This window comes from Chiloscyllium punctatum, chromosome 4 (genome assembly GCF_047496795.1).
Source record: "Chiloscyllium punctatum isolate Juve2018m chromosome 4, sChiPun1.3, whole genome shotgun sequence".
In the NCBI taxonomy this organism is placed as follows: Eukaryota; Metazoa; Chordata; class Chondrichthyes; order Orectolobiformes; family Hemiscylliidae; genus Chiloscyllium; species Chiloscyllium punctatum.
This window is the reverse complement of record NC_092742.1, coordinates 51,390,647-51,408,931: the sequence shown is the minus strand read 5'-3', so window position 1 is coordinate 51,408,931 and position 18,285 is coordinate 51,390,647. Positions and strand designations below refer to the sequence as shown.

At 41.0% G+C, this 18,285-nt stretch overlaps 1 protein-coding gene across 1 annotated transcript in view; it reads left to right on the top strand.

Moving 5' to 3' along the window:
• Positions 1 to 5,963: 5,963 nt before the first annotated feature.
• Positions 5,964 to 18,285, top strand: part of pygl (phosphorylase, glycogen, liver) — a 125,492-nt gene continuing 113,170 nt past the window's right edge. Inside the window, exons 1-2 of the mRNA XM_072568688.1 lie at positions 5,964 to 6,222; positions 14,736 to 14,837. Coding sequence (XP_072424789.1) covers positions 5,971 to 6,222; positions 14,736 to 14,837 — 354 coding nt within the window. The 5' untranslated portion in view covers positions 5,964 to 5,970. The remainder of the gene's footprint in view (positions 6,223 to 14,735; positions 14,838 to 18,285) is intronic.

Below are 18,285 nucleotides of genomic sequence, written 5' to 3'. Positions count from 1 at the left end.
GCACTGGGAACACACAGAAGCTTTTGACCAACAACAATTTTACTGTCAATGAGCGATCACTGCTCTCTGTTCACATCTACTGGAATTAGCTCCATCATGAGGTCAGAAGTGGGGATGCTTGCTGATGCCTACACAATGTTCAGGGTTCCTTAGCTACTGATGTAGTCCATGCCCAATGCAGCAAGATTGAGATAATGTTCAGGCTGACAAGTGGCAAATAACATCCGTGTGCTGCTCAAGGAGCAGACAATGACCATTTCCAACAAAAAAGAATCTAACCATCACCCCTTGATATCCAATGGCATACCTATCACTGAATCCTCCTGCATCAATAACCGAGGAGTTGTCAATGACTAGAAACTGAACTGGACTATTCACATAGGTCTTCAACACATATGCCACTCAGCATTTCATTTTCCACTTGGGAACCTGTTGCCTTCAGGACTTAATATTGAGTTCAATAATTTTAGAGTTTGAACCCCTCCTTCCATGTCCTTTACCCATCTTCACACCCTTAGTCTTGTCATCACACGGGTTGTTCTTGTCACCACCAACCCAATTTCACCCATCAAAAGTCCGTATTACCAGCTTTTTTTTCTCCCCGGCTCACCATTATCCATCTCTTTGCCTAATTGTTGTTGTCTCTGGGCTCTATCTCCAGTTATCATTTACTCCCTCCCCCTCAGCACCTGTCTTCAGCATATATGCCACCATTATGAAGAAGGGTCACGAGACCTGAAACATTGATTTTTGCTTTCTTTTCACAGATGATGCCAGACCTGCTAAGATTCTTCAGCAATTTCTGTTTTTGTTTTAGTCATATAAGTACTGTGACTGCAAGAGCAGGTCAGAGGCTAGGAATCTTGCAACATGTTTCTCACCTCCTGACTCAAATTCTGTCTGCAATCTACAAGGCTTAAGTCAGAAATGTGATGTAATATTCCCCGCTTGCCTGGATAACACTCATGAATCATGACATTATTCGGGACAAAGCAGCCTTTTTGATTGGCACCACATCCAAGAACGTTTACTCCCTCCACCACCTACTCAGTGGCAACAGTGTGTGCTATCTACAAGATGCACTGGAAATATTCACCAAGGCTCCTTCCACAACACCTTCGAAACCTGTGACCACTACCATCTAGAAGGTAATGACAGGTATATGGGAATAGTACTACCTGCAAGTTCCCCTCCAAGGCTGGCAAAGGGAAGGAGTCCCCAAGTGGAGGCCAGCGTGGGGAACTAATTCCTGGGAAAACTTACCTTGGAGCAAGCTGAGAGCTGGTGTGGAGCCGACTGGAGGCTTGCAGCAAAGCAGAGATGGTTGTTGAATTGTGGTCTGGTAAGGGCGGTCAGACCACACGTAGAAGCCCTGCGCTGAGCTACTGCAGTGTAAATTTTATTTGAAATTTACTTATCTGACTGTAATATTTATTCTTTTAACCATGTCTTACTTCCCCACAACCACCTAATAAAGGAGCAGTGTTCAGAAAGCTAGTGCTTTCAAATAAACATGTCGGACTATAACCTGATGTATAATTTTTTAATTTTTTCCATCTTACACTATGAACCATTGTAAAGTAATACAACTTTGTTTTAAACCTTTTTTTGTATCTAAGATTTGTACATAGGTACTTCGTACCTAAGCTGACACCATAACAGGCAACATCCTGACTGAGAGTCATAGAGATGTACAGCATGGAAATAGACCCTTCAGTCCAACCTGTCCACGCCGACCAGATATCCCAACCCAATCTAGTCCCAACTGCCAGCACCTGGCCCATATCCCTCCAAACCCTTCCTATTCATATACACATCCAAATGCTTCTTAAATGTTGCAATTGTACCAGCCTCCTCCACATCCTCTGGCAGCTCATTCCAGACACGTACCACCCTCTGCGTGAAAAAGTTGCCCCTTAGGTCTCTTTTATGTCTTTCCCCTCTCACCCTAAACTTATGCTCTCTAGTTCTGGACTCCCCGAACCCAGGGAAAAGTCTTTGTCTATATATCCTATCCATGCCCCTCATAATTTTGTAAACCTCTATAAGGTCACCCCTCAGCCTCAGACACTCCAGGGAAAACAGCCCCAGCCTGTTCAGCCTCTCCCTATCAAATCCTCCAACCATGGCAACATCCTTGTAAATCTTTTCTGAATCCTTTCAAGTTTCACAACATCTTTCTGATAGGAAGGAGACCAGAATTGCATGCAATATTCCAACAGTGGCCTAACCAATGTCCTGTACAGCCACAACATGACCTCCCAACTCCTGTACTCAATACTCTGACCAATAAAGGAAAGCATACCAAACACATTCTTCACTATCTTATCTACCTGCGACTCCACTTTCAAGGAGCTATGAACCTGTACTCCAAGGCCTCTTTGTTCAGCAACACTCCCTAGAACCTTACCATTAAGTGTATAAGTGCTGCTAAGATTTGCTTTCCCAAAATGCAGCACCTCGCATTTATCTGAATTAAACTCCATCTGCCACTTCTCAGCCCATTGGCCCATCTGATCAAGATCCTGTTGTAATCTGAGGTAACCCTCTTTGCTGTCTACTACACTTCCAATTTTGGTGTAATCTGCAAACTTACTAACTGTACCTCTTATGCTCGCATCCAAATCATTTATGTAAATGACAAAAAGTAGAGGACCCAGCACCGATCCTTGCGGCACTCCACTGGAAATATCTTGCCATTCTTTCACTGTAGCCTGACTAAATGCCTGGAATTCCCTCCCTAATGGTTTTATGGTTCTGTCTACACCACATGGGCTGCAGCGATTCAAGTACAGCTCAGGCTACCTTCTCAAGGGCAATTAGGAATGTGCAAAAATTGTTGGCCTAACCTTTGATGCTCATGTAGAATCATAGAGTTGTCCAGCACAGAAACAGACCCTTTCGTCCAACTTGTAGATGCCAAGTAGATATCCTAAATTAATCTAGTCCCATTTGCCAGCACTTGGCCCATATCCCTCTAAACCCTTTCAGATGCCTTTTAAATGTTGTAATTGTACCAACCTCCACCACTTCATCTGGCAGCTCATTTCCATACATGCACCACCCTCTGCATGAAAATGTTACGCCTTTGGTCCCTTTTATCCCCTCTCACCTTTGCCTGCTGGTTTTGGACTCCCCTAACCTAGGAAAAAGACCTTGGCTTTATCCATGCCCCTCATGATTTTATGAACCTCTGTAAGATCATCTCTCTGCCTCCATTGCTCCAGAGAAAATAGCCCCAGCCTATTCAGCTTCTTCATATTACTCAAACCTTCCAACCCATTGTAAATCTTTTCTGCACCCTTTCAAGTTTAACAACATCTTTCCTCAAGAAGGGAGACCAGAATTGAATGCAGTATTTCAAAAGTGGCCTAACCTGTGCATTTACAACATGACATCCCAACTCCCATACTCAATGCACTGACCAATAAAGGCAAGTGTACCAAATGTCTTCTTCACTACCCTGACGACCTGTAACTTCAGCTTCAAGCAGCTATGAACCTCAATTCCAATGTCTCTTTATTCAGCAACATTCCCCAGGACCCTACCATTAAGTGTATAAATCCTGTCCTGATTTGCCTTGTCAAAATGCAACACCTCACAATTACCTAAATTAACATCTATCTGCCACTCCTCGGCCCTTCAGCGCACCTGATCAAGATCCCATTGTACTCTGAAATAACCTTTTTACTATCTATCCACTACATCACCAATTTTGGTATAATCTGCAAACTTCATAACCATTCCACCTATATTCACGAGCAAATTATTTATATAGATGATGAAAAGCAGTGGACCTAACATCAATCCTTCTGACACACCGCTGGTCACAGGCCTCCAATCCAAAATTCACATGATCTTGGTTTCATGTCACACTACGTGTGACCCCACCACACTTGTGTACAGTATCTGTAAAATCTTCCTTACTGTCCTGTTTTGACACATCACCTCGACATATCAACTCTTATACCTATCAGGTTATTCCTGTTGAATAAAAACTGAAAGAACTGCAGATGCTGTAAATCGGAGGTAGGGGTTGCTGAGGGGCTCAGTGGGTCTGGTGACATCTGTGAAGAAAAATTCAGAGTTAATGTTTAGGGTCCAGTGACCCTTCCTCTGGTTTTTCTTTACAGATGTACTGGACCTCCTGGGCTTTTCTAGCAGCTTCTGTTTTTGTTCCATGTTATTCCAATCATTTGCTTTATCTCAGGCACCACCTTATTTTTAATTTTTTGTAATTACCTCTCTCTGCCTCATTTAATTGGATTATAGGTCATCCCTTCAGTTGTTATTTAGCTATTGACTTTACTCACACCATCTAACACCCTCGGTATCCTGCAGAGACTTATTATTTGACACTCCGCTCTCTGCCCTTGATCTCTTTGGCCATAAATTCTGTGTTCTGATGAAGGGGCTACGCTCTGAAAACTTGTGATTTCTGCTGTTGTGTGATTTCTGACTGTAATATGGACACTTGTCAAGTCATCCTGTGAATGATTTTTTTTGAATAAACAATTTGATATAATTTGAAAATGGCAGAACAAAATTGCACAGTGCCCCATTTGGGCTGTCTTGAGTAATGATTCAGTCAACATGTCAGCAAGGTTAGATCTCATGGAATACAGGGAGAGATACAGAACTGGTTCAAAGGTAGAAAACAGAGGATGTGGTGGAGAGTTGCATTTTAAATTGGAGGCCTGTGACCAGTGGTGTGCCATAAGGATCGGTGCTGGGTCCACTGCTTTTTGTCATTTATATAAATGATTTAATGTGAACATAGGAGGTATAGTTAGTCAGTTTGCAGATGACATCAAAATCGAAGGTGTGGTAGACAGCGAAGAAAGTTAACTCAGTGTATAACAGGATCTTGATCAGATGGGCCAATGGGTCGAGGAGTACCAGATGGAGTTTAATTTAGATAAACGTGAGATGCTACATTTTGGAAAGGCAAATCAGAGCAAAACATATCCACTTGATGGTAAGATCCTGGGGAGCGTTGCTGAACAAAGAGACCTTGGGAGTGTAGGTTCATAGTTCCTTGAAAGTGGAGTTGCAGGTAGATAGGATAGTGAAGAAGATGTTTGATATGCTTTCCTTTATTGGTCACAGCATTGAGTATAGGAGTTGGGAGGTCATGATGCAACTGTACAGGGAATTGGTTAGGCTACTTTTGGAATATTATGTGCAATTCTGGGTCTCCCTCCTAGTGGAAGGATGTTGTGAAAATTGAAAGTGTTCAGAAAAAAACTACAAGGATGAAGCCGAATGGACTGGAGTTGTTTTCCCAGGAGCATTGGAGGCTGCAGGGGTGACCTGAGAGGTTTATAAAATCATGAAAGGCATAGATAGGGAAATAGACAAGATATTTTCTCTTGTGTGGGAGAAGAGGGGAAAAATTTAAAAGGGACCTAAGGGGTAACTTTTTCACTCAGCAAGTGGTGAGTGTATAGAATGAGCTACCAGAGGAAGTGGTGGAGGGTGGTACAATATTTAATAGGCATCTGGCTGGTATTTGAATAGGAAGGGTTTCGAGGGTTATGGGCCAAGTGCTGGCAAATCGCACTAAATTCGGTTCGGATATCTAATTGGCATGGATGAGTTGGACCGAAGGGTCTGTTTCCATGCTGTGCATCTCTGTGCCTCTAAAATGTCTAAAAGTAAATAATGAAACCATGGCGAGAATGTAGGGAAGAATCGCAAACCTGATCTCGAGCCTCAAAGGAAGAGAATATCAAAAATGTTTGGGAAAAATAGGAGAATGTTATTTAATGAGCTGCAGAGGCAGGAGCACTCGAACAGGGCAGTGATTATCAAAATAACTGGGGGGGAGGAAAGCTGTGGTGATTGGGTGAGGTCAGAACGTGCTTTGAAATGATTGGGTGCAGCAGAAAGGGGCGGGACCAAGCGATGCAGTTTGAAGAAAACGGCCAAACGGAAAGCGCTCGAGCCCCCGGTGATGTGAGCAGCAACATGGCAAAACAAGTCTTAGCAAGCGAGCGAAAGAAACAGATCACTATTCGTGGTTTAGGCCGATTAGTCGGTTTAGAAAATGTTCCGGGGTTAAAGTTAGGATTTAATCGGCACCTGCACTTCACTCTGGTGAAAGACCGTAATGTGGCTACCATGAGGGATTATTACTTGGCGCTAGCACACATTGTGCGTGATCATCTGGTGGGCCGCTGGATACGAACCCAGCAGTACTATTACGATAAGGACCCCAAGGTAGATTGGGGTCATACGTTACGGCACATGCATCCCGAAGTTACACAAACAACCTTCAAAAGCTTTGTAAACTGGAGCTTCCCCAAACCTGAGGGTTCGTGGTTGTTTTGCCCAGGGCAGAGGGTCATTACATAAATGGGAAAGCTCTCACGACTAATCTCACGAGCAAGAGCCCAACATGATACTCAGTGCATGTCCTTTTTCTCTTCCATTCTTTTAATAAGATTTAATCATTTTAATGGGATCCCAAGGTAAAACAATGTCAGGGACCACTGTTTTGACCAGGTTCTGTTATAAATAGTAGGGCTTATTCTTTATTATAATAAGAAGGGGATTCAAGGTAAAAATGGATAGGGATCCTCCTTATATTATGAGCGTAATCTTGGGGAGAAATGTAAAGGGCTGCCAGTAACTATTAGTACTGTATGGAAGTTTAAAATATAGCAATAGGTGATAATAGTGGCGATGAGCCTTCCTGCAAACAGTTCCACATCACCAAAAAGGGAAACCAGGTAAATGGGGATTTGCCTTTGATTGAGTTCTACAACTTGAAAACAACATCCAGTGTGGCTGAAGAAATGCAATTATGTTAAATTTTCTGGGTGTTTTGCTGTAGTAATCAACTTATACCTCTGCAGTAAGTATGTGGGAGCTATAACAAGTGACCAGTTGAAACATGGTGTCAGGAATGATACTGCTGAAAATATGGGCTTTTTCAGAACTGAAGAAGTGGGAAAAAGACATTAAGGAATGTGTAACTGAAAGTGTGCAGAGTGTCAGAATAGGAAGAGAGCCAGCTACTAAAATACAACAAATAATAGGTTTAAAAGCAAATTGCGACTTTTATTTATTGAATGAGGCAAAATGACTTTAATTTTAACTCCCTGCTGCTGTGGAAGTGAAAGGAGATAAAAGAATTGGGAATAGAAAGCAATAAATTGTAGGCTAGTTAGCTTAACATGTAAGGTAGGGAAGACGTTGGGTATTATTAAAGAAGTTATAATTGGGTGCTAAGGTAATGAGGCAGAGTCAATATGATTTTCTGTAAAGGAAATCATGTTTGACCAATCTTACCACAGTTGTTGAGGAGGTAACATATGCTGTGGATAAAGGGGAATGTTGGATGTACTGTATTGAGATTTTCTGAAAGCATATGATAAAGATTACTTTGGAAAAATATATTTGTGGTGTGGAAGTTAGCATTTAACATGAATAGAAGTTTGGTTGGCTAACAGGAAATAGTGTAAGGGTAAATGGATCTTTTTCAGGGTGACAAGATGGAACAAGTATGGTGCAACAGGGATTAGAGCCTGAAATGTTTATAATTTTTGTAAAATACTTAGATGTAGAGATAGAAGGTGTAGTTGCCAAATGTGCTGATGAGACTAAGATAGACAGGAAAATAAGCTGTGCAAAGGACATGAGGTTACAAAAATGTATTGATTAGTTAAGTGAGTGGGCAAAGATAGGGCAAATGGAGTACAATGTGTGAAAAATGTGAAGTTGTCCATTTTGGTAGAAAGAATAAAATGGAAGCACTATTGACATGGTTTGAGATTGCAGAATTTTGGGATGGAAAGGGATCTGGCTATTCTCATGCATAAATCACAAAAGGTTAGTATGTACGTACAGCAAGTAAGTAAGAAGGCTAATAATAGCATATTATTGTGAGATGAATTGTATACAGAAGTAGGGAGGTTATGCTTCAGTTGTACTGGGCAATGGTGTGAACAATGGAAAATAAGGACAGGAGTATGCCTTCAGCCCTTTGTCTCTGTTCCACTATTTTGTATAATCATGACTGATTTTCCAACTTAGTACCTTCTTCCCACTTTTGCTCCATATTCTTCCTTTAACCCTAGAAACTATATTCAGATATGAGAACACCACACCTGGACTACCTTACACAATATTAACGAACAATGTAAATGTTTTAGAGACAATTCAAATAAGGTTTAGCAGACTAATACCTGCAAAGGTATTGTTTTATAAGAAAAGGATGGGCAGGCTTGTAGCCAGAGGAGTTCAGAGAGTTAAGAGGTACCTTAATCAAAACATTTAAAATCCTGAATTGTCTTGAAATGATAAATGTGGAGAGGATGTTTCCACTTCTGGAGAATCTGGAACAATTATTTCCTTTTAATAAACAGCGCTGATAGCGAATTCTTGAGCAACGGCAGGTGCCAGCACCAAATCCCCAGAGCAGCAAGCCCTGGAGCAGCATGTGGGCTGTGCACCCGGGGGAACATCGCATGGGCAGCAAGTCCCATGCGGAGACCGGCACAGGGGAGGCAGCCCTGGCACTTACCTTGAGCAGATGAGTGCAGGCTTGGAGTGGAGCACGGATGGCTCTTGGACTGTGGTCTGGCGCTGGCGGTCAGACAACTTGTGGAAGTCCTGGGCTGAATTGCTACAATGTAATGTTTATTTGAAATTTCCAACTTTACTGTAACGTCAACCTTTTAATGATGTCCTATTTTTAACTTACTTTTTGAATCTGTAAACTAATACAATTACTTTTATTTCTCTGCTGTATCCAAGAAATGTACCTAGGTACTTGTACCTAAGATATCGCTATCAGAAGGCAGACATTGTAAAAGCTTTTCACTGTACGCCTACAGTGCATGTGACAATAAAGAATATTTAAAGATTTAGAAATCCCATTTAACACAAATTAGTCAAAAAAAAATTGAGGGCTAAGTCTTTGGAACAGTCTGTGAAAAAGTGGTGGATGCCATCCTTGAATATTTTTTAAGGCAGAAGTTGATAGATTCTCATTAAGCATGGAATTGAAAAGTTATCGGGGGTGGTGGGAATGTGGTTTTGAAGTTACAGTCAGAACGTCTTGATTTACTGAAAGGCAGAGTAGGCTTGAGGGCCTGAATGATCTTTTGCTTTTGATTTATATGTTCGTATCTGTCATTACTGAATCCCTCACAGTCAACAATTTGTGGGTTATGACTGACCGAAAACTTAACTACATCAACCATTTATTTGCATTGTGGCTGCAAGAGCAAATCAAAGGCTAAGAATTTTGCATAAAGTAACTCACTCCCTGATTCTGCATAGCCTTTCCACCATCTACAAAGCACAAACCAGGGGACTTGTAATGGAATAGTTTTGTGCCTGGATGAGTGCAGCTGTAACAACACTAAAGACATTCAGCACTATTCAGGATAAAACAACCCATTGGATTGGCATGCAGTTGACTATCATAAACATTCACTTCCTCCACATGTACTTGTAGCAATGTGTTCCATCTACAAGATACACTGCAACTTGTCACTAAGTGACCTTTTGACAAGTCTGTCCACACCAGTGACTTCTAGCACCTAGAAGAGAACAGCAGAAAATGCATGTGATCACCGCATCTCCAAGTTGCACACTATGCTAACTTGGACATTTATTGTAATACTTTCAGTCTTTGACTCAAAATCCTGGAACACTCTTCCTGACAACATCTTTGTTGTGCCCATATGGCACGAATATAAAAAAAAGAAAGCTGTATATTGCTGAAAGATACCAATGGACTGGTAAAGTAGGCAGCAAAGTGGCAAATGGGATTTAATCCAGAAAAGTATGATAATGTATTTTTGAATGGCAAACAAAGTGAGGGAAAAACTAAAGGTGGTAGCATTCTGTGCAGTGTAGTGGGTCTTTGCAAGTATACATACAAGGACAGGTAGATAAATAGTCAAGAAGTTATATGGATATTTTCTTTTATTGGCTGAGGCCTAGCTTAAAGAACAGGGAAGTTACATTAGAATTATATAATACACTGGTAAACTACAGCTGGAGTATTGCATATTCTACAATATAGGCAGAATGTGACCACATAGTGAATACTTAACAGACCTATGAAGATTTGCCTAGAACTAAGAATTTTCATCATGAAGAAATATTGAATAGCCAAGATTTTCTTTGAAACAGCAGAGGCTGAGAAGAAGTTTAATTGAGATGCATATATTTTTGAGTAGCTTGACAGAATGGATCGAAAGAAACTTATTTCTGTTTGCAGAGTAGTCATTAAGCAGGAGCTTCTTTTAAAGTAATTGGTGGAAGGATTTGAAGAGAGTTGCGTTATTTTCATCCAAAAAGTTCTGGGGTCAGAATTCATTGCACGAAAGATTGACAGAAGCCAACACACTGAAAACATTTAAAAAAATATTTTAATGTATATTTGAGATGCCCTTACCTACAAGGAGATGGGGTTAGACTAGATAGCTGCTTTTAGCCTAGCATTAGTAAGGCCTTTGGCAAGATTCCGCATGGTCGACTGGTCAGTAAAGTTAGATCACGTGGGATTCAGGGACAGCTTGCCAATTGGATACAAAATTGAGTTGATGGTAGGAAATCACACAACGCCAGGTTATAGTCCCAACAGATTTAATTGGAAGCACTAACTTTCGGAGCGCTGCTCCTTCATCAAGTGGTTGTAGAGTCACCTGATGAAGGAGCACCACTCCAAAAGCTAGTGCTTCCAATTAAACCTGTTGGACTATAACCTGGTGTTCTGTGATTTGTAACTTTGTACACCCCAGTCTAACACCGTGATCTCCAAATCTTGATGCTAAGAGACAGAGAGTGGTAGTGGGAGGTTGTTTTTTTTTGGATTGGAAGCCTGTTTGTCATTTATATAAATGATTTGAATGAGACTATAGGAGGTATGATAAGTTAGTTTGCAGATGACATCAACATTGATGAATTTGGTGACAGTGAAGAAAGTTATCTAAGGTCATAAAGAGATTTTGATCATTTGGGTCAGTGGGCTGAGGAGTGGCAGATAGCATTTAATTTGGATAAGTGTGAGTGATTGTATATGAGAATACAAACAAAGATAGTACTTAAACAATTAAAGTAGGGCCCTGAGTAGTTTTGCAGAACAGAGGGACCTAGGGTTCAGGCATGTAATTCTTTGAAGTTTGTGTCACAGGTAAACAGGATGGTTAAGAAGGCATTTCGCGCGTTTGCATTCATTGCTCAGATCTTTGTGTATCGGAGTTAGGATGTCATGTGGTTGTACGGGACACTGGTGAGGCCATTTTTTGAGTCCTGTGTACTGTTTTGGTTGCCCTGCTATAGGAAGGATATTATTAAATTGGAGACGGTGCAGAAAATATTTACCAGGATGTTATCTGGAGGTATGGAGTTATAAAGAAAACAGGCTGCATTGGTGGGAACTTTTATCACTGGATTGTAGGAGATTGAAGGATGGCCTAATAAAGGTTTGAATTTTGAGGACCATAGATAAGTGAATAGCCAAGGTCTTTTTCTTAGGTGGGGTAGACTGATGCTGCTGTCAGGAAGGGAGTTCCAAGGTGTTGACCCTGCGACACAGGAATGGCAATATATTTCCAAGTCATCATGATGAGTAGCTTGAAGGGGAATTTGGAAGTGGTTGATTCTCCTATGCATGTGTTGCCAATGGAAGTAGTTGTGGGTTTGAAAGGTACTATCTAAAGAACTTTGGTGAACTTCTGCAGTGCATCTTGCAGTTGGTACACACTGCTGCTTCTGAACAGAAGCGAGTGGATGGAGATGTATGTGGTGCTAATCAGTTGGGCTGTTTTGTCCTGGATGGCGAGCTCAGTTGGCTGGATGGCTGATATGCGATGCAGAATGATGACAACAACTTGGGTTCAATTCCTGTACTGACTGAGGTCACCACGAAGGACTCTCGTAACTTCTCCCTCTCCTGAGGCGTGGTGACCCTCTGGTTAAACCACCATAAGTCATCCCTGTCAAAAGAGAGAACAGCCCAATGATTTGGTAGGGCGATGGCAACTTTACCAAGTTTTGCTGAGACTACTGAATGGCACACTTGGTCAAATGCTGCCTTGATGTTCAAGGGCAGCCAATCTCATCTCAGCTCTGGAATTGAGATCTTTTGTCGGTATTTCAACCAAGATTGTAATGAGAAGCTGGATGGTCATGGGAAAGCCAAAATGGCATGAGTGAACAGGTTATTGCTGAGTAGGTGCTGCTGGATAGCACTGCTAATGATACCTTCCATCACTTTATTGATGAGCATGTGTAAACTGGTGGGATGGTAACATACTGGGTTGGTTTGTTGCCTCCCTGGTAGATGTCTCTGAGCGGGCACAGAATATGCTGAAGAGAGAGGGTGAGCAGCCAAAGGTTGTGGCCCATATTGATACTAACACCATTAGCAGAGAGAAAGATAAGGTCCCGCAAAGGTACAAAAATAGAAATTGTTGGAAAGGCTCAGCATGTCTGGCACCATCTGTGAGAGAAATCAGAGTTAATGTTTCAGGTCCAGTAACTCTTCCTCAGAACTGCAAAGGGAGTTAGATAGGAAGTTGTAATCTTGATATTACTTCCTGTGCCAAGCCAAGTTGTTCCAGTATAGCTACAACACTAGCACCTATCCAATGATGTGGAAAATTGTCCAAGTATGTCCTATTCATAAATATCAGGACAAACCAACCCGACTTGCTGATGGCCACTGAAATGCTTATCTGTATCCTTGACTACTATTTGCCTACACTTCGACCCTCTCTGTTGCACATCAGTGACAGTCGTGGTGCCACTGGTTGCTGCTGCTGTTATCCCTTGACAGGCCAACCCCACCCCCCCATCCAAAACAGTATACCTGTTTGAGAAAAGAATGGCCACAGGGTATTCCTGCATTGCTTGCCTATGCTTAACTAGTCTTCCTGGTGGTCATCTTACTATTGTCTTTCTGTGTAGTCCTTATTGGTGGTGTAACCAGCTCACTAAATGTGCTATCCAGAACATTCTCAGCCTCATGCATGTGTCATAGTGTGTCCCTCGGCAGCTCCAGGTGCTCCATATGGCAAGTTAGGAGCTGCAGCTAAACGCACTTCCTGCATACTTTGTCACCATGAACACTGGAAGCAATCTCTTTAAAAAAAGACAAATGTATATTTGTTTCTCAACTTTACCATGTCAATTTTTGATTCCTTTTTCATCTGTAGTGGTAGAAGTAACCTCCACTGACTCTAACATTATAATTATTCTTCCCCTCTCCCCCCACCCCCCCACACAAACACACACACACACACACTACCTATGAGGAATCAATCTCTTTCTGCCATTTTTAATTTCTCTGTATTTTGATTTGATTATTTTAATTTGTTTTTCTCTGTTATCCCAGTTCAGATTAATGGGACTTTAAAGAACTGACTTGACAAACTCTGCCAGTCCAGTACAATCCCCAGTGAATAAAAACATTATGTGAAATGTGTTAGCAAAATTAAAGTCTATGGAATTGAACGGGTATTTTGTACATGAAATTGGCCAAAAGACAGAAAAAGAGAATAACTGTACCTCAGACTAGTGGAAATGTCTCCCAGTGTTTGATATTAGAACTATTGACCCTTTGATACATATTATTCACCTGTACTTGGAGAGAATACTTTCTAAATTTGCAGATGACACTAAACTTGGAAACATAGGTATTGAGGAAAATAGAATGCGACTAGGTGACATAGATTGGTAAAGGCGCATGGAAGATCAAATACATTGCAGAGAAAGTTATGAAACAGTGCTTTATGGAAGACAAAATAAGGACAACCAATATGAAATAAATGGGATTTCACATGCACACATCTTTGAAGATGACAAGACAAAGTGACAAGGCTGTTAAAAGGGTTTATAAAATCCTTGGTTTTATAAAGAGTACAGAAGCAATGAAGCTACAGTCAATCTTTGTATAATATTCAATTATGCGTACCATGTTTGAGGAAAGATGTTAAGGCCTCAGAGCTAATTTACCAGCTTGGAAGGGTGATGGGCATCAGTTATGTCAAGAGAATTGGGATTGTTCTTCTCAGAGCAGAGAACTTTATGCAGGAAACATAGGTATACAAGAGTAGGCCATTCAACCTCTTGAGCCTTTTTTTGCCAATCAATAGATTGTGGCTGATTGTTGCCTAACTCCATATCCCTGACTTTGGCTCAAATCCCTTAATACTTTTGCTGAACAAAAATTTATCTATCTCAGATTTAAAATTAACAAATGATCTAGTATCATTTGCCATTTGTGGAAGAGTTCTAAACCTCTACCATCCTTTATGTGTAGGAGTGCCTCCTAACATGTCTGTAGAATGGCCTCACCCTAATTTTTAGACTATAGTCTAATTGAAATGTTCAAAGCTAGATGGAAGAGAACATAGCTATAATGAGAAGATGGTGATGGGGAGGGGGGACTTTTTTCAGCAATGGAATACGCTACTAAAAGGGTGGTGGAAGCAGATTCAGTAGTAGCATCCAGTATCATTGGATGCATACTTGGAATGGAAAAAAGAAATGACAGGGCTACAGGGAAGAGCAGTGTTGGCTGAATAATTAGATAGCCCATTCAAAGAATCAGTACAGCACAATGGATAAATGGTCTTCAATCCTGTATGACTCAATGAAATGTATTGCAAATATAATGCAAAGTTTATGATTTTTTGATTGCTATTTAGTAATTTGTACAATTTGAAGTTACCTATGCAGAATAACAAATGCTGATTTATTTTCCTTAGCGGATTTATTATCTATCTCTGGAGTTCTACATAGGCCGCACCCTGCAAAATACGATGATTAATTTAGGTATAGAAAGTTCTTGTGATGAAGCAATGTACCAGGTTAGTCAGACTAATTTTTACTTATCTTGTATAGTTTTGAGAACTAGCAATTGTCACAGTTGTTACAAGACAACATATCTTCTGTTTTGGAACAATAAACTGAAAGGGAAGTTGGACTGCTGTAACTGAAATACCAGGAGAGTTTTGCAACTTGAAAATGAAATACTCTGTATATTTTTGATCCATGCAATACAATGTTGCTGTTTGGAAGCAATGAGAAGCAGAATTTGAGACGAGCAGCACCAAGAGATTTTCAAGTTCTTCCTCACCAAACCCCTTAATTGATTGAGCTACAGAGTATTAAAAAGTTGTAAGGCATGGATAGGGTAAATAGACAAGATCTTTTCCTTGGGTTGTGGGAGTCCAGAACTAGAAGGCAAAGGTTTAGAGTGAGAGGGAAAAGATTTAAAAGGGACCTAAGGTGCAACTTTTTCATGCAAAGGGTGGTATGTGTATGGAATGAGCTGCTAGGGGAAGTGATGGAGATGGGTATAATTACAACATTAAAATGGCATCTGGATGGGTACATGGATAGGAAGGGTTTAGAGGGATGTTTGCCAAGTGTTGTCAAATGGGACTAGATTAATTTAGGATATCTAGTCGGTATAGATGAGTTGGACCAAAGGGTCTGATTCCATGTTGTACATCTTTATGACTCTATAAATGCCAAGAGCAGTAGAGGAGAAAAATCTGCAGAACCTGCAAACAGAAAGCATTCATATCTCTTTCCCCAAGTGTGAAAAGACAGAAAGATTGTGATTGGTTTTCACCTAGCTGAATAATTTGGGTCTGTGAACAAGAATTAGAAATGATATTAGATCTCCACCAGCTCAGGAGTTCACTCTCTTCTCTCCAATAAAAGCCACTTGAAGCCAAAAAAAATCAATTAATCTTCATTTCAGCAGTTCCTGTGAGCTGTGACTTTCAATCTATAAATCAGAGATCTTTTCTCAGTTAACCAGCCACCCTGGTCAAACAGTGTAAGCACCTTAGAGAAGAACAACCAAGAAAGAAACATTCTGATCTGTACAGAATCATATGAACTTTGTGAACAGAAATAACTAAACTGGCTTCCTAGCCTTTCCCTCTGTCCATAACACCCATGTTTTTGCTTCCTTGTCTCCGTGCATATAAGAGGGGGAGTTTACATGGGGTTAGAGTTTTAATCAGCAGAGTAATATGTCAGTGGCTCCTAATTTGTTTACCTGTTGCTAGAGTTGAATTATTTGTAATGAATGGAATTTTTTAAGCATAGAAACTTAGTCCATGCTTTCTATAAACCCGGATCTAACAGTCATTTAAATTGTTAAAGTTTGTGCAGTTTTGAACATTTTTGACTTTTGTGACAACTGAGGCAATAGCAGGGCTTGATTTCCAGCAAGATGTGACAACCTGTGGACCTTAGATCTTTGGATTTTTTACTCTGTCTATGTTATTTTTACACCTGTAATTTTTGATGTTAAAACCTTTTGGCTGTCTTAATTGTGACTGTGTGTATTTGGGATTTCAAAGGGGTATAGTTCAAGTAACATAAATTAGAAATCCTTTATTTTCACATTCTTGTTAAAGTTAAGTGTATACCAGTAAGTAGAGTTATTTTCTGTTACTAAAGCAACCTGATGTCATTTGCTTGTGTTCTGCATGGCAGTCAAGCAAATTGGCATTTCAGTGATTCATTAGGAGTTTTTACAGTTGTACATTTTGTGATGATTTGTGAAACAATGGATCATGATTGTCGGCATACTTTTCCTGTCATGTTCCTTAACCTGTACAATGCCTTTCTGGAAAACATGTGTAACTCCAAGGTGTCATCCTCAAAATGTTATTATACGCTCCATGATTTGACTAGAGTTTCCACAGTCACAAACAGTCGAGATTTTGAGTTGCAGCTTGTACATCAGGTGATCACATCAGCCATGTCAAATTTATATTGCATTGGGATTGTCCATGTACTTTAGGAGAAGAAGAAACGTGCTGTTGAGTTGTTGGTTCAAGACAATAGCCTGCATGTTTCCATTTTTTGCCTGTTCGTTTTTAGTGAGTTTCACGACAGACATCCTACAATGGCCCATGTTGACTTTTTCATGTAATCCTTCACTTTTGACTTTCATTACTTTTGGGCATCCAGCCTCTACAGTGCCTGCTTGTGGATTATGTGGAAGAAGAGGCAGAAGTGCTGGCACTTTGTGATGTTCTTACCACTAGCACCATATTTAAACCCCAGCTGCACAGCACTTCAGATGCTGCAAGCCATGAGCTGTTTTTACTGCTCCAGTCCGGCAATCATATCCCAAATAACATAGCCCAGAAAGGCAAGTTACCTCCTTGATTTAATGACAGGCACCAGGAGGTGTTCATACACAGGATGGCTTTAAGAAAGGCAGTGCCTGATGAAGGGCTTATGCCCAAAACGTTGATTCTCCTGCTCCTTGGATGCTGCCTAAGCTACTGTGCTTTTCCAGCACCACATTCTCAACTCTGATCTGCAGTCCTCACTTTCTCCTGGTTGTTCTCCTGGTTGTTCTCCACTGGACACAGCCAGCCTGGTCTGAGGTGGATGCCCAGGACAGTCAGTTGCTAAGGTTAAAACAAATGTCCAGTAGTGAGGGAAGAAGATGAATGACCTTCTGCACCGCACAAGGTTACATACTGTTATCTTCTCTCTGCTGCTTCATACTCACAGGATCACCACTACTCACTTGAACTTTGCCACTGCAAACATCTCTCACCAAGGCTCATGGAATTGCAACCTTCACATTCTCCGCCACCTCATCCTCCCAAAATATTAGCCCTTCCTGCCCTCTGAGCTTTCTCGTTACTCTTACCCCTGCACCACCACTAAAGCCTCCCCCATTCACTTCTAACATAATCAGTCTTCCCTCTGTCTCATGCCAGAAAAAAAGTGTCATAATCAAGCAGAGACAGCAAAGATCGGCAGCAGGGTAACAAACCGTAAACTCACTGCCTTATATGAAGAAACATTCTGCAGCTGGCTGGAGAAGTGTTTGAGCATTCATTTTGAAGCAACAAAATCTCCATGAGCAAACAAATGAGTAAGCTTTGTGGCGCTATGCTTCACTGACCTCGCCAGTGCAACTCATTCTTGTCCCGGTCAGCTTTCAGCCATTTTACATAACTAATTCCCTCTTTACCATTTTGCAGACAGTAGTAAGATCCAGATAACCACCATGAGAATGAAGCCAGCACTGGAAACCCTTAGCTCCACTTCCATGTCTGAGGAGGAAGACACTCAACCCTTAGAGGATGTATCAGCAAGGTTCTGCACCCTCCATCAGATCAGACTTTCTGCTCAGTGAGTGCTGTTTCTGTGTTAGAATTGGGAATTTAATCTGTTGAGCCAATCACTGGCATGTTTCTACAGGTAGTCAAGGAAGAAATGCTCAAGTCTCTGACACTTAGCAGGCTGCCAAAGATCAGGCAATGCATG